The 15,936-nt window shown below is 39.6% G+C and overlaps 2 protein-coding genes across 2 annotated transcripts; both read right to left on the bottom strand.

Moving 5' to 3' along the window:
* Positions 1-9,935: 9,935 nt before the first annotated feature.
* LOC135147898 (uncharacterized) lies at positions 9,936-13,031 on the bottom strand. Its single transcript, XM_064081936.1, has one exon. It carries the CDS (start codon positions 13,029-13,031, stop codon positions 9,936-9,938), a length of 3,096 nt encoding a protein of 1,031 aa, XP_063938006.1.
* A 191-nt stretch (positions 13,032-13,222) lies between these two features.
* Positions 13,223-15,352, bottom strand: LOC108194707 (uncharacterized). The gene has a single exon (XM_017361657.2). The coding sequence runs from the start codon at positions 15,350-15,352 to the stop codon at positions 13,223-13,225; it is 2,130 nt and encodes a 709-aa protein (XP_017217146.2).
* Between the last annotated feature and the right edge of the window lie 584 nt (positions 15,353-15,936).

Raw genomic sequence — 15,936 nt, 5'->3', positions numbered from 1 at the left:
AATAGCAAAAAGCACGAGGTACTGGATTTTAAATAAATTCACAAGTCATATGTATAGACAATTTAATACTCATGAATTCATTCAAGAAATACGATAGACATGCTCATGAAAGAAGTAGTACCTTATAGAAAATATAGTATGTGATCCACTTGCAGTTGAGTAAAGTGATGAGTTGAATGCCTCTGAGACTTGACATTTCAGTTGATGTACCTTTCTTGTACTGATCAAGTTCAGTGGTTGTTGGCTTAAGTCTTGGCAGGTCTAGAATCTTCCAAAATGCGCATATTCAAAAGATCCTTGACTTCCTCTTATTGCCATCATTCTTTAGGCTAACTAGTAGACCATAAAGAATTGCAACTTTCCAACAAATTACTCATCATATCACTAATCTGCATTCACTTAGCAATTATCTTGCACAAGTGATGTTAGTCCACATATAATATAATCATGGTATCACAGCACATATATTTGTATTGTGTGTGCCTTGTATCATGAGAGGTAATAATTTGGATACCAAATACGACTCTAGCAAACAGATATTAAGATAATATGCTAGTCAGAAGTCATACCATGTTCGTGACGATCATCAGGTGTTGGATACCCACTCATAGAGAGATGGTGAAGAAAGAGAATACAAATTCCGTTGGACCTGCATTTGCAAAGTCCTTGAGATTGTATGAATCTTCATCTTCTAGCTCACTGTAATATCCTGAACTCGAGTCTCGTCAATGGTGCTTTAGTTCAATCATGAAGGTCGTTGAGTTCCCTAAGATGTAGAGTCCTGAACTTGAAGATTCTGTTTCCATCATCTTCGTAACCTTCTCCTTTGTAGTAACTCTTAGCAACCAAATTGGCTTATCCCTCGTAACAGAGCCAAAAACATCCAGTTGGAATCTGAATACCCGACAAGTACTAAGTACTAAATTGTCATTAAGTCAGGGTATCAGAATCCGCACAATCTGCTTTCAAACTGATTGAGATCATCTTGCTGTGCAATCACTCAATCTGGATCCCTTTAAGAGCTTCTGAATCTTCCTCAAGTTTCACTTCAAATTGAAACCCAAAGAAATAACATCCTTTGACAATAGCTCTCATAGTCTTCACTTCACCATTCGGAACATTTAAGAACTAGAACCCGGGAATGATATTGACTCCCAACCCTTTGTCTAAGCAGATGCGTTCTTGATATGTCCTGTTCATCTTCAATGTGGTGTTGAGTTTGACTAGTGGATCCACCAAATGCTCCCCCTAAGCTGTTGCTGGGATTTCCATAACAATCCTTATCCTTGCAAAGAGATTCTGCATGGATTTGAATCATCATAATACCAATGATATCACCTTTAACAGCTTGGAGCAAAGTGTCGTTCAATGTCCTATCCAGACTTACAATCACCTTCTGTTGATTAATCACAATCACCCTGTAGACTGTAGACTCCATTGAGTAGCTGAGGAAAATATTCTTTGATCTTCAAATGCAAGACTTGCAAAGAGGCATTTTCCTCCAAACACATACCAAGAGTTAGTGTTTGCTTCTGATTGGCCACTGGAAAGAATGGTGTCTTTCTAGATTTATCAATGATTAGGGTTCATCTTGATCAACCTTCATTTGTGACGTCTTGTCCTTCGAACACATACGAACAACACAAAAGAATCTAGGGTAGTCAATGATCATCGCAAAAAGATATCTGGCTTTGTTTGCAGACATGACATTAACTGATCCGTAGAAATCCATACGTATCATCTGAAGCGGCTCAGTAATATTGATCATATCTTTGCTTCTTTGTGATGCTCCTTCGACTTCCCTATTGACATACCTCATAAGCTTCATCCATATAGAATCCCAGATGAGGTAGTCCTCTCACCAATTCTCTTCTTACGAATAAAAAGAGCTCCTTGTTTTGACATACAAGTGTGAGAGCTTCAAGTGCCATAGCTAATACTCATCCGATGAAGCTTCACTATCAAAACAGCTCACTCCATCTTCAGTTGAAGTTCCATATTAGCTACGAGCAATATTCACATCCTTCTTGATTTAAGATAAAACACTATTCCATGAACTGACATAATGTCCTTTGTCAGAGAACCGTTTGATACTAGGAATTTGTGTGCTTTGACTCTTCCAAGAAATATATGCTTCCATGATGACATTCCAGGAAAACAAGCATGTCCCACAAGAGAATCTTTGTTGTCATCTTTCAAGGATTAATGACGGAACTACTCACATGATCACATTTGCTAACAGGGTACTTTTGATGAATATATGATTTCAGCTACTCAGCAAACAGAGTGCACCAAAAATCATATGGAACATATGTAACCTGCAATCACAAATGGAAAGAGTTCTATGGTCCCCAATCATAACTGGGTCCGGATGGATTAGAGATTTTTCTTTAACAGTGGTAACAACAGAAGCAACCTTAACATGCTAATTCTTATCTAGACATTGCCCTAATGTGAATCTCAAACATGCTTTTCTAAAATCAATGCAAGTAAAAAGACATGCATTCATGACATGAAAATAAGCAGACATGATGTTGAATACACATGGCAAACAATCAAAGATAAGACAAGAGCAAGACAGGCAGTTATGCAATTCAGAAGATTCAGTACTCACTACTTAAACCAATTAACACAAGTGTAATAGGTAGAAAGTAGAATTACAGATATTCAATAATCTTCTAAGAGCATAAGGATCTGATTCCAATCTGTTGTTATATGGCATTATACTATCTCTATTACCTAAGTCAGTTTTAGATCTAACATGAAGTTCTAAAATTTCTACTGACACAAGGTAGACATTCCATCATAGAACAAATAAATTCCTTAACAAACAATTCAGATAAATAAGCAAGTCTAATTGTACTAGGGAATCTGAAACAAAGTGTTTTAACAAAGTTATACATGCTAGGATCATAACCCCTAAAACTAAGAGTCGTGTTCCAAAGGAAAGCTTCTAATCTCACCATTGCAAATAATCAAATCCTAAATATTCATACACATGTTAAGAATCTGCTAAAGACACATGCACAAGATTATGATCAATCCTAGTTACCAGAACAGTGATCTAGCATAGTAGTTCAACATTATCTATAGTGATGCTATCATGCTTGTGCTTGTGTATTAAACAGTTCTACTCGAAGATTTATAACATGCTTTGAATATAAAGAAATAAGTATTGCAAAGTTTAGAAAGAATTCATACCTGAGATGTGCAAAGTGAATCATCTTCAGAGAATGCTAGGATAGCCAGATAACCATAATCATCCTTCTCATCAGCAATTGATCCATCTCACACCTTTCCTAAAATAGCATAAGAACTTGTTGTGATTCTTCTTTCAAAACATCCACTTGAATTTCATACAAGCCCTATCATCCTTGTTTGTCGAGGCTTCAATATGTATAGCAACCTTCTTTTGCTAAAGATACCAAAAATATTGTGTGCGCTGACCAACTCAGTTTTCAAACAACCTGTCGAACTAAACCCCGAAGAGTCACCACTTAAAACCAATGGATTCCGTCTGAATCTGACATGACTAAACCTCTCAGACAGTGTTATGCTAATCCTTGAAGTTCTGTCCTCACATTCTTCAAAAGTGTTAACTTTCGTCGACTTGAGCTTCCTCAAATTCAGTAGTTACAAACTCTTATGTTCAATCCTAAGGTTCTGACATAAATGCACGAAACTGATTTGGTGCGGTAGTAACTCAATAATTATATCCTTAAACCTCCACAGTTCTCTGTCTTTGGTTCAGTTGATTCTGGATGGATTTAGCATTGATACAATTCACTGTGTAATTATATATCCCTGAATCACTGAGTTAGATTGAAATCCTTTGAAGATTCTTCTGCAAAAACTTCTCTTTTCCTACTACTAGTGGTGCCATTCAAAGTTGACATTCTGAGCCCTGGAAAGATGCTTCATTGCAGATGTAGCAAATTCCCATCCTGATCTGGTGATCTGATAAACAAGTCGGAGTAATTACTCAGATCAAGGCCTGAAGTACCTTCTTCAAAATCCCCTGATAGTAGTACCAAATTAGTCTTCAATGGAATCTTCTTCGAATCACAATCATCTTTGTCGAACATAGAAAACTGCTTCTAATAATCCTTTGAGTAATCAATTGGATTGGGTCATCAATGTACTTCCATTACCGGTTCTGAAGATCTGGTATTAGAAATCCCGGTGTTTGTCTTGTAATCTGTCAGCCTGATCCGTCTCAACTAATGTCAATCTGATTTGTCTTGGAATAGAATAATTAAAAAGGTTACGGGACACTTGATTACTTAAACTAAGTTTAAATTATAAAGAAAATAAATTTAGAAATAAGTTTTAAAAAATGAAAGAAAATAAAATATAAAATAAACTTAGTTAAATCTATAAAGTAAATTTAATTATATTTAAAAAATAAATTCAAATAAATTCATAATAAACTGAATAAGTTTAGAATAAATTTATTTCAAATTCATTTAGTAAATATATTAAAATTTATTAGATAAATTTAATTTTTGAAAATATTCAAGTGTCTCGTCTCCAATTAAATCATAACTTCCAGAACACACGAAATTGAACCCTTGAACTTGAACTTATATCCATAATCAGTTAGATCCTCTTAAATTTATATTTTATATTTTAACTTAAATTTAAATCATAAACTATACAAATTTAAATAATAAATTTATAAAAATTTATGATAAACTTGATAAAGTCTAAGAGTAAACTTTACAAGTCTGAAACAAATTTAAGCAAATTTATTAAATGAATTTAGTAAAGTTTATAAAGTAAATTTAATTAAGTTTATAAGATAAATTAAATTAATTCATAATAAACTCAATTAATAAGTTTAAAATAAATTAAGTCAAATTTATAAAATAAACTTTTTAAAATTTAAAGTATAAATTTTTAAGTCCCGGTCCAAAGTTCAGTATCCGACAGATAATTCTTGCTTAGGCCTACGGACAAATTCAGCAACACAAACCGGAAGAACATTTCCCCTAATCAAATATCAAAAGCTAGGTTCTTGATTTTCCGTACGATAAGGATCCTGATTTGTATATCAATCAGCCTGCTCTGATACCAATTGTTAGGTCCAAAGTATCGTAGAAGGGGGGTTGAATACGATACTCACTGCAATTTAAAATTCTTTCGAATCTTGCGGATAAATAAATTGCAGTCCTGTAATGGGTTTCGTGTTCCGGATATTTATTGGGTCGGTTTCTGAGGATATGAAAATATTAAACCAACACACAATATTTTCCAAGGTATATCTGTATATTGATAAATACCTCGAAGGGTGCTATAAATCCAAACCCGAAGGTTGGCTACAATGGCTACTACTACTTACACTCACAAACCCTAGCTTCTAAATATATATATAATTCAAAACTAAGCTAGAGTTTATTTGTGTTTAGTAGTGTGCAAGGCACAAAGCCATTCCACCATAAAGGTGGTGAAGAGTGTGTATAAATTATGAACCCACATCTCAAGTATTTATAGGCTTCTCATTAACTAACCCTGGTTAAGTCTTGAAATGGCGCCACTTGAATTTGCGCCACCTTTATCCACTGAACTTGCGCCTACTGTGGTTAGTAGACATGAAGTTGCGCTAGAAAAGGAACTTGCGCCAAGATATATATACATATGTATATATCACAAAGTTGCGCCACCACATAGTCTCCAGTGTGACACCATGACTTAGAGAAATTCTAAGCGAGGACAAACTTGCGCCTCACAGTGTGTACAAGTTTCTTGTTCTCTCTCATCAAACTTGCGCCAAACATAATTCTTTGTAGTACTGTTGTCACTCCTGGTTAGAGAGTTAACCAACTTGCGCTTGTATGCACCACTCTTCTCTCTCCTAAACACAAAGTTGCGCCAGAAGTGTTGTTCCCTGTGCTTCACCCTTCTCTCTCTTCAAACTTGCGCCAACTGTGCTACCAGTGTATCACCATGACTTAGAAAAAATCTAAGTAATGGTGAACTTGCGCCATACAGTGTATAGAGGGTGCATGACTTAGTTTAAAACAAACTAAGTGTGAAGTTGCGCTTGATACAGTGGAGAACTCCACTGTTATCTCTCCTCCCTGCACATGCAAACCCTAGGGTGCCCTTGACACCTGACATCATCACATGCATGCATAATATATATAATATAATATATTATGTTGTTATTATATTAATAAATAAAAGTATATATAAATATATACACGCATATATATATTATTTTTATGAACATATAATAATATATGTACATATATTTAAATATATTCTCATATATTTAAATATATATAATATATAATTATATGTAAATACAAATGTAAATATATATATAAATATATATAGAAATATATATAGTTATTTATAAATATAAATATAAATATAAACATAAATATATATAAAAAAAGTATATATAAATATATACATATATATAATATTTATATAAACATATAGTAATAAATATATACACATATATTTAAATATATTCTCATATATTTAAATATATATAATATACATATAACTATGTGTAAATATAAATATAAATATATATATAAAGATATATATAACTCTCTCTAAATATAGATATATTTATGCACATAATATAATATATATATACACTTAAATATATAAATGTGTATGTAAAATATAAATACATATATTATATACATATATATTTATTTAAATATATATACATATAAATATACATATACATATGTTTAAAAACATATACATATATACTATATATATTATATTTAATTAAATATACATATATACATATATAATTATATTTGTACATATACAAATATATAAGTGCACACATATAAAAGATAGGTCACTTTGGCATAGCTTGCAGAGGCTAGGCATTTGGCTTGGCTTGGCTTGGCTTTGGAACAAATGACTTGTTTTGACTTGATCAATTCTTCGATTGATAAATACTTTGGAAAACTCCGTATGTGTTGACGCCTAGTGCACTGGTCTGGTTCACAAGCGACTAACACTGAAGTCAAACATTGTACCTTCTTTGTCAGCAAACATTGATCAGTCGGTTCAGGGTTAGTTTATGCTTCAATTGTTGATTGTAAATAACCAACCAAGATATATAGAAATATCTTGCTTCAGGGGTTGCACTGAAATCTTTCGAGTACTTGGACAACATCTTCATTGCTTCCACAATTTTGAATACTTCAATCTTTATTCTTCACTGAGGCATGAACATATTAATGAACTTCTTCCAGTGAACTTATTCCTTCAAGAATGTAGATGGCTTCTTCAACCTTTGTCTTCGTATCTTCCGATTCCGGTGCAGGCGTAGTGTTATTTACTTGTCCTGTTCTATTGTTGAGTTATCATTCCTATGTAACAGATAGGGTTGTCTTTACATTTAGACTTACATTTAGATGCTTATAAATACCCTTCTCAATATAAACAAAAAGATGTAGATATTATGACCAAACTTTTTGGAATCAAACATCCTTATAGGGCCGTGGCCCAGGCCCAAATGACCGGGCTTGTTACCCAAAACCTGGTGCTATTAGGATTTATAAGGAAACCTTTGATGCGGGTTTTAGGTTACCACCCCCAATGTTTGTATATAGGCTGTTGGCTGAGGCCCGGGTGTGTCCAACCCAACTCCAGCCCAATGGTTGGAGATTTATCTACTGTTTTATGGTCCAGTGTAGGAAACAAAACCTGGAGCCCAGTGTAGCTGTTTTCAGATATCTTTTTAAATTTGTGAATGCCCCTAACGACGAGGGCTGAGTTAAAATTCAATATCGCACATTGGGCCGTAGCATATTCGTTTTTGATTCGGCCCCTGATTCCCTCCCCAATTGGAAGAAGCAGTGGTTTTATTTATACATGGAGGGGGCCGACTGGGCCGATTATTTTTATTCAGACTTTAGTCGGGCCGAGGATGGGACAATGAGGTCCCTCAAGTTGGGGGTCGAAGAGGAGGCGGCCATTAGGGTTTTAACGGGCGATAATCTTCATCATTGTTCGTTATTAATCTCCGAGGCATCGCTCCAATCATACGGGCTGTGTGATTTGGGCCCCGATGGTATGCCCCTTTACATCTCGTATATATATTTATTGTTATTTTTTCCATTGTATTACAATAATGTGGACTAGGCCTCTAACCTTTCATATTCTTACTTCGCAGCCCAAGCCGCTTTGGGAAGTATTTTTAAGAAGTGGGAGACCGCTGCAGAAAAGGCCGTGCCGGCGGAAATTTCTCGCACCAAGCGGCCCAGGAAAGAAGGGGGTACTGGGCTGGTGGAGAAGGTTCCAGCCTTTCTATCTCTTCGGCCCACCGCCGTTGAAGAGGACAAAGGTCCTTACGTGGTCCAATGGGGCCTATTAAATAAGGACACCGTTGTGGGCGATTCTCGGGCCGCCGCAGAATGGTCCAAGAATGTGGTCATCCCTCGGGACCGGGCCCATGTGGTCGAATCGTCCGAAGACCTCCAGATTGAGCTCCTGGGGGCCCAAGCCGTGGCTACGGTGAGCCCGATTTCTATATGCTTTCTTATTTCTGAGCATTCTTTTACTTAAAAAATTTTCTCTTTTTAACCATGTTTTCACTGTGCAGGTCAACACCTACCTCCAGGCTGCCGTCCACAATTTGAAGGCGGTCAGGGCTGAGAAGGCGATCGCGGAGCGCGATCGCGATCGTTACTTCGAAGCTTCGACTTCCAATTTTGAGCAATTTCGGAAAGTGGAGGCGGAGCTCGTGGCCGAGCAGGAGAAAGTCCGCACCCTGGAGGCGGAGTTGGCCAGGGTCAAGAAGGAGGCCATTGCTGACTACAAGGCGTCGAAAGAATTCGAAGATCTCCTCGTCGCCGAGTACGATGCTAGTTTCCCGGAGACCTTCAAGTCTTGCTGGGAACGGATCATAGAGGAACTCGGGACCCAAATCGAGGGGGTCACCTTGGAGCGCTTTCCGGTTCCGAAACTTCAAGGGGAGGAGACATCTTCCCCCATGGAAGTCGAGAACCTCGGGGATTCGCACGCAGATGACTCTCAAGGTGAGGAGATCCCTTCTGAGGAACTCATGATCGAGGATCCCAGTAAGGCTGTGGAGGATCTCGGGGCGAAGGCCCAAGAAGCCCAAGCCCAAGATGCCGAAGCCCAGGACCAAGAAGCCCGGGAAAAGGAGGCCCAGGAGCAGGAGAAGGTCCAAGATGACTTCTTTGATGATGGGCTCCCCTAGACTAGGCTTTCTTTCCGCCCTGCGTGGTTTATTTTGTAATTAATTATTCGAATATTTGAACCCTCCGGGGTTAACTTTTATTAACTTATTTATCTAAGTCAACTTTTGTTTCATATTTTATCTTCTGCATATCGTGCATTTAATATTCTTTACTTAGAATATTTTTAGATTAACTCTCGTAAGATTTTAGTTGAATTTGCTAATTCAATTCTTAGAATAATCCTCGGGACTTTAATTTTAATCCATGAATCGGGATCAACCAAGAGTAATTCTTACTTAGAATTTTCGAACTCCAAATCGCCTTCTAATAATTATACTGAGCTTTCAGCTTGGGATTCTCATAATCATTTTCTAATGATTACGTCGAGTCCATAACTTAGGATTTTCACAATCATTTTCTAATGATTATGATGAGTCCATAACTTAGGATTTTCATAATCGTTTTCTAATGATTATGATGACCCTTCAGGGTTGGTCGACTTTTACTCGTCATATTTTAACTTAGCATTTACTTGGTATCTTTTCTTAGCCTCAAAGCTCGTATTCATATTCAGGTTTTTTCTTCACAAAGAAATAATGGGTAACCTGGAAACACCAAAATGAAGAATCCTGCGGACTTTCATTAATATCATAGTAAAAGAAATAAACTACTTTCGAAATTAACTACATGGCAATGGTCTACATGACCTTATTTCGGTGATAACTACTAGCTCCTAACATCATAGTGTAGATATCAAATATAATATATCTTTAAGTTGGTCGCATGCCAACTCCTGGGAACTTCAATTCCTTCGAGGGTCTGAAGCTTGTATGAGCCATGGCCTGTAACGGCCTTAACTTGATAGGGGCCTTCCCAATTTGGAGCCATCTTGCCTTTGGGACCTACCCCAGAAGCTTCAATCTTTCTGAGTACCAGGTCTCCTTCTCGAAAGTATCGTTCTTTAACTCGTAGGTTGTAGTAGTAGGAAGCTCGTTTCAGGTTTTCCACAATCTTAGCATGAGCTTCATCACGGATTTCATCAATCATATCGAGTGCAAGTCTCATGCCTTCTTCATTGGCTTCGGGTTCATACTGCTGGACCCTTGAGGAAGTGTGTGTGATTTCAAGGGGCACAACTGCCTCAGCTCCATAGGCCAATTGGAAAGGGGTTGCTCCAGTAGAGACTTTACAAGTCGTTCGATACGCCCAAAGTATTGGTAGTAGTTCCTCGGCCCATGACCCCTGGGCCTTCTCAACTCTTTTTTTTAGTCCATCGAGGATTATCCTGTTAGCCACCTCAGCTTGTCCGTTAGCTTGAGGGTGGGCAACTGAGGTGAAGCGTAACTCAATCGAGTAATCTTCACAATAACTTTTACACTCAGCATTGTTAAACTGAGCCCCATTGTCCGTGACCATGATTCGTGGTATTCCATACCTGCAGATAATGCTCTCCCATACAAACTGAGCAACTTGTTTGGTGGTTATCTTGGCCAGGGGTTTGGCCTCAATCCACTTAGTAAAATAATCAATTGTTACCAACAAAAATTTCCTTTCCGCACTAGCGAGTGGAAACGGTCCAAGGATGTCCATTCCCCACATTGCAAACGAGATGGGGGTATTAATGGATGTCAACATCTCAGGGGGTTGCCGTACTACTGGTGCGAACCTTTGGCAGCGATCACACCTTTTCACATAATCTTGGGCATGCTTAAGCATATCTGGCCAATAAAATCCAAGACGGGTAATTTTATGGGCCAGTGCCCTTCCTCCAAGGTGTTGGCCACATACGCCTTCATGAACTTCTCTAAGGGCTTCCCTAGCCTCATCCGGCCTTAAACATCTCAAGTAAGGAATAACAAACGATTTCCTATATAGGATCCCCTCAATGAGCACATACTTGAGGGCCCTTACTTGTAACTTTCGCGCTTCATCAGCATTCGGCGGTAGGTGACCATTTTCCAGATACAACTTAATCTCATCCATCCAGGTTGCCCCTGTATTAATGGGAGTGAATAATTTTGCTTCGATGCTCGGGGTTCTCAAAACCTGATAATAAACGCTTCCTGAACACACCTCGTGATCAGAGGATGCGAATTGCGACAAAGCATCAGCCTTAGTGTTTTTCTCCCTTGGTACATGTTCTACTAGGCATTCTTCAAATAGTTCCATCTGGGTCTTCACAATCCTTAGATACTTTGACATAGCTTCCTCACAAGCTTCGAACTCACCATTCACTTGGAAGACTACAAGTTTTGAGTCGCCACAGACTTTCAAGTTCTTTACCCTCAAGGTTCTAGCCAAACCAAGCCCAGCTATCAGTGCTTCATACTCAGCTTCATTATTAGTGGTTAGGAAGTCTAGCTTAATAGCATATTCCACAGTAAAGCCATCAGGGCTTTGGAGCACCAGTCCTGCACCACTACCTTTTGTTTTTGAAGCCCCGTCAAAAAATAGCAGCAAGTATTCTTTAGGTTTCTCTTCCCTGGTGGGCTCTTCTACCTTGTCTTCCTGCCCCCCGACTTCCTGGTTGCTAATGGTACATTCAACAAGGAAGTCAGCAAGAGCCTGAGCCTTAATTGTTGTTCGAGGCTTGTATCGAATGTCAAATTCCCAGAGCTCAATTGCCCACTTAATTAGTCTTCCACTAGCCTTCGGGCTATGTATGACATTACGAAGAGGTTGGTCTGTCAAAACTTCTATTTTGTGAGACTGAAAATATGGCCTCAACTTTCTCGAGGCTGTAATCATGGCCAAAGCAAACTTTTCAATCACCAAATAATTGAGCTCTGCCCCGTGCAGAACCTTGCTCACATAATATACTGGTTTCTGAATTTTTAACTCTTCTCGAACTAGTACAACACTCAATGCTTGTTCTGAAACAGCCAAGTATACGTACAAGACCTCACCATCAATAGGCTTCGATAGGAGAGGTGGTTCTGCCAGGTACTTTTTCAGTTCTTCAAAAGCCACTTGGCTCTCCTTCGTCCACTCGAAGTTCTTGACCTTCTTTAATGCTTTGAAGAAGGGCAAACACTTGTCCCCTGACTTGGATACAAATCTTCCCAAGGCTGCAATCCTCCCTGTTAACTTCTGTACATCTCTTACACTCTTGGGTGGTTCCATGTCGAGGATAGCTTTTATTTTGTCAGGGTTAGCCTCAATACCACGCTTGGAGACCATTAGACCCAGGAACTCCCCGGAACCAACCCCAAAGGCACACTTGGCCGGGTTTAACATCATCTTATGCGTCCTCAGGACTTCAAAAGCCTCTTTCAAGTGTTCTAGGTGATCCACTTTATTCAAGCTTTTTTCCAGCATATCATCGACGTATACTTCCATAGTCTTACCTATCAGATGTTTAAACATCTTGTTTGCCAGACGTTGGTATATGGCTCCTGCATTCTTGAGCCCAAATGCCATAACCAAGTAACATAATACACCAAAGTCGGTGATGAATGATACCTTGGGTACGTCATCCTTGTCCATCCGGATCTGATTATATCCACTGAACCCGTCCATGATGCTTAGCATCTCATGACCAGCGGTGGCGTCTATTAGTGTATCTATCCTTGGAAGAGGGAAACAATCCTTTGGGCAGGCGTCATTCAAGTCAGTGAAGTCCACACACATCCTCCACTTTCCATTAGCTTTCTTGACCATGACAGGGTTGGCTAACCATTCCGGAAACTGAATTTCCTCAATAAACCCTACTTCCAACAACTTATCAACCTCCTGTTTAATGGCTTCTTGCCTTTCAGGGGCGAAGTTCCTCTTCTTCTGCTTGATAGGCTTCCTCTCGGGGTTCACATTCAATTTATGGGTCATAAATAAGGGATCAATACCTGGCATGTCAGCCGCTGTCCAAGCAAAAACATCTCGATTGTTCCTTAGGAATTCTACAAGTTTTTGCTTCAAATCTTTAGGAAGTAGTGCTCCAACATACGTAGCCTTTTGAGGTTCCTCGGTATACAATGGGATGGGAACCAAGTCCTCGGAAGGTTTGCCTCTTCTATCTTCTTCTTCTCGGACATCTAGGTCTTCTATGGGTAATACTTGCCCCCTGCTCCTCCAGATTTCAATGCTCCAACATAGCAGCTTCGTGCCATTTTCTGATCTCCTATCTCTTCTCCGACCCCATTCCTAGTCGGGAACTTTATCTTCAAGTGGTACGTAGACGGTATTGCTTTAAAAGCGTGTATCCCAGTCCTTCCAAGGATAGCATTATATGTTGACGAGGCTTTAACAACCAAGAAGTTCAGCATACACGTGGCATGTCTAGGCTCGGTGCCCATAGTTACAGGGAGTTGAATCATGCCCTCGATCTTTGTTTCTACGTTATTGAAACCATATATAGGCATATCTGATGGTGTCAGTTGAGCATCAGAGTACCCCATCTTCTCATATGCATCATAAAACAAGATATCCACCGAGGCTCCATTATCAACGAGTACTCTTTTTACAGAAGAGTTTCCAATTACTGGTGTAATCACTAATGGATCGTCATGGGGGAATTTTACCTTCTCAAGATCGACATTCTCGAATGCCAAAGAATAATCAATTTTAGCCCGTTTCGGGGGTTCTCCAATTATACTCATTACTTCTCTTACATAAGCCTTCCTTGAATTACTGGAAGTACCCGCAGCTGTCGGTCCTCCGGAGATTACATTAATCACAGGCCCTCGAGGCTGGGTGATGTTGTCTCTTCCGCGATTGTCATTGTCTCGATGATTTTTATCTCCATCTTTTGTAAATTTAGACAACTTGCCTCTTCGGATCAAGAATTCGATTTCATCCTTCAACTGTCGGCAATCATTGGTCTTATGCCCTATGTCCTTATGGAATCGACAATATAAATCTTTGTTTCGTTTCTCCGGATCGGTTCTTATAGGCTTCGACCATCTTACACTTTCGTCCTTCTCAATCTCCATCAGGATTTGACTCCTCGGGGCATTGAGTCTAGCATATTCACTAAACCTTGGCCCTAATTTCTTTTTAGCAGGCGACTTTTCATCATCGTCCTTCTTGGAGTATTTATTCTCAGCGTTATACTCCGTGTCATTCCCGCGCTTCTTGAAATTGGTATTCGATCCCTGATTGTTCTGGGATTTCCTCGGCCTTTCCTTGGCCTTAATATACTTCCCGGCTCTCTCTTGTAAATCATTCATATTATCAGGGGCCCTCTTGGCTAATGATCGGCGAAAGTTGTCGTCGGTAGCTACCTTCTGATCTAGGTCTGGGACCTTCAAGGCTTCTTTGGTAAAATGATTCATATACTCTTGGAGTGACTCGTTTTTACCCTGGTGTAAATTCATTAACGAGGCAGAGCTTTTGGCGTGTGTTTTGCTTCCAACGAATTGTCCTATGAAGGCCCTGCTCAAGTCAGCAAAACAAGAAATAGAGTTTGGAGGTAAGCGACTATACCAGTGCTGAGCCATCCCGCTCAAGGTTTGAGGAAAAGCACGGCACTTGATTGCTTCCGTGACGGGTTGGAGTAACAGAGCATTCATAAAGGTCCGAACGTGGTTGGCGGGATCACCCGTGCCATCATAGGCTTTGATGGTTGAGAGCTTGAATTTTCTGGAGATCCTTGCATCCATAGTCTCTTGGGTGAAGGGCGGAACAGGGTTATCGGGATCGCCCGCTGGTAGCAAGTGAATCTGGTTCATGCTGGTTTGATGAGGGATTTCTTCCCTTGGTTCCGAGGTTGGTAACCTTGCCTGGTCCCTTTTCAATCGTGCAATTTCCTCCTCATAAGCACGGATTCGATCCTCATAAGTTTGGTTTGTCGCCCCTCGGGGCTCATTAGTCTCTTGCCTATGGCGGCGTCGACGGTGTCGAGTATGGTCGGTATCTCTTCTCCTTCGAGGGGGGGTATCATGCTCTTGCTCCGATTCGGAGGAGTCGTAATCAGTTACGTGCACATAGTCATCACCCGTGCCTCCACGAGTGGTTGTTGTGACAGTTGAGTAATGCGTGCCGGCGTCGGTAATGGTTGCAATTACTCGAGTCATAGGGGGCAGCGAGCCAAAAGTCAGGGGAGCAGTGGTTTGAGCAATGGTCGTACCGAGCAGGAGGGAGGTAGTTATGGGGATTGATTCGGTCGAGACTCCGGTGGTGGTTCGACTGCACGGAACATGGATTGCAGAACGTGGTCCGGTTGGGTTCGTCATGGTTGTTGTCTTGTCCCACAGACGGCGCCAAATGTTGTGGAACAGAAAATGTAGGGTGTGAGCGAATCGTGCTTTGGATTGGTCTCGGTGCGAGATACCTACGTATCTTCTGCGTGGAGAAGAATCAAGTCCAAAACGTAGTTCTAGTTAAGAGGGGTAGAGCCCTTTATATAGGACTTCGAAGTCAGAAGTCGGATGGAAGTATGATTTCATGTACCAGACTTCTTATTGAAGTATGCTTCGGAGCAATAGATAAGATAAAATTCTTATCTTCGGGTGTTAATGCTTACCCAGAACTCCGGGACGTTTATCCACGAGAGTTAGTCGTGTCGTGGGATTTCTCCTCGCAGCTGGACCTTTACATGGGCCTCGAGCCCGTCTAAATCCATCTTATTATCCATACGTATCTTGTTCGGACCGTTATTGGGCCAGAGCAGGATTTCATACGATTAAACCGGTTGCTCGGGCCTTTATTGGATCGGGCCGTGATACTTAATTACCCAATCCCTATCAATATATATTAATAGATTTCTTTCACGTTTTTGGTCAAAAAATTAGATTCCATTCCTATATATATATATATA

This window comes from Daucus carota, chromosome 7, assembly GCF_001625215.2.
Source record: "Daucus carota subsp. sativus chromosome 7, DH1 v3.0, whole genome shotgun sequence".
Classification (NCBI taxonomy): domain Eukaryota; kingdom Viridiplantae; phylum Streptophyta; class Magnoliopsida; order Apiales; family Apiaceae; genus Daucus; species Daucus carota.
The sequence above is the reverse complement of the archived record's forward strand: the minus strand, read 5'-3'. Positions and strand labels throughout refer to the sequence as shown.

Coding starts and splice junctions, on each gene's coding strand:
- LOC135147898 (XM_064081936.1), bottom strand. CDS start 13,031: ATGCCAGGTATTGATCCCTTATTTATGACCCATAAATTGAATGTGAAC.
- LOC108194707 (XM_017361657.2), bottom strand. CDS start 15,352: ATGACGAACCCAACCGGACCACGTTCTGCAATCCATGTTCCGTGCAGT.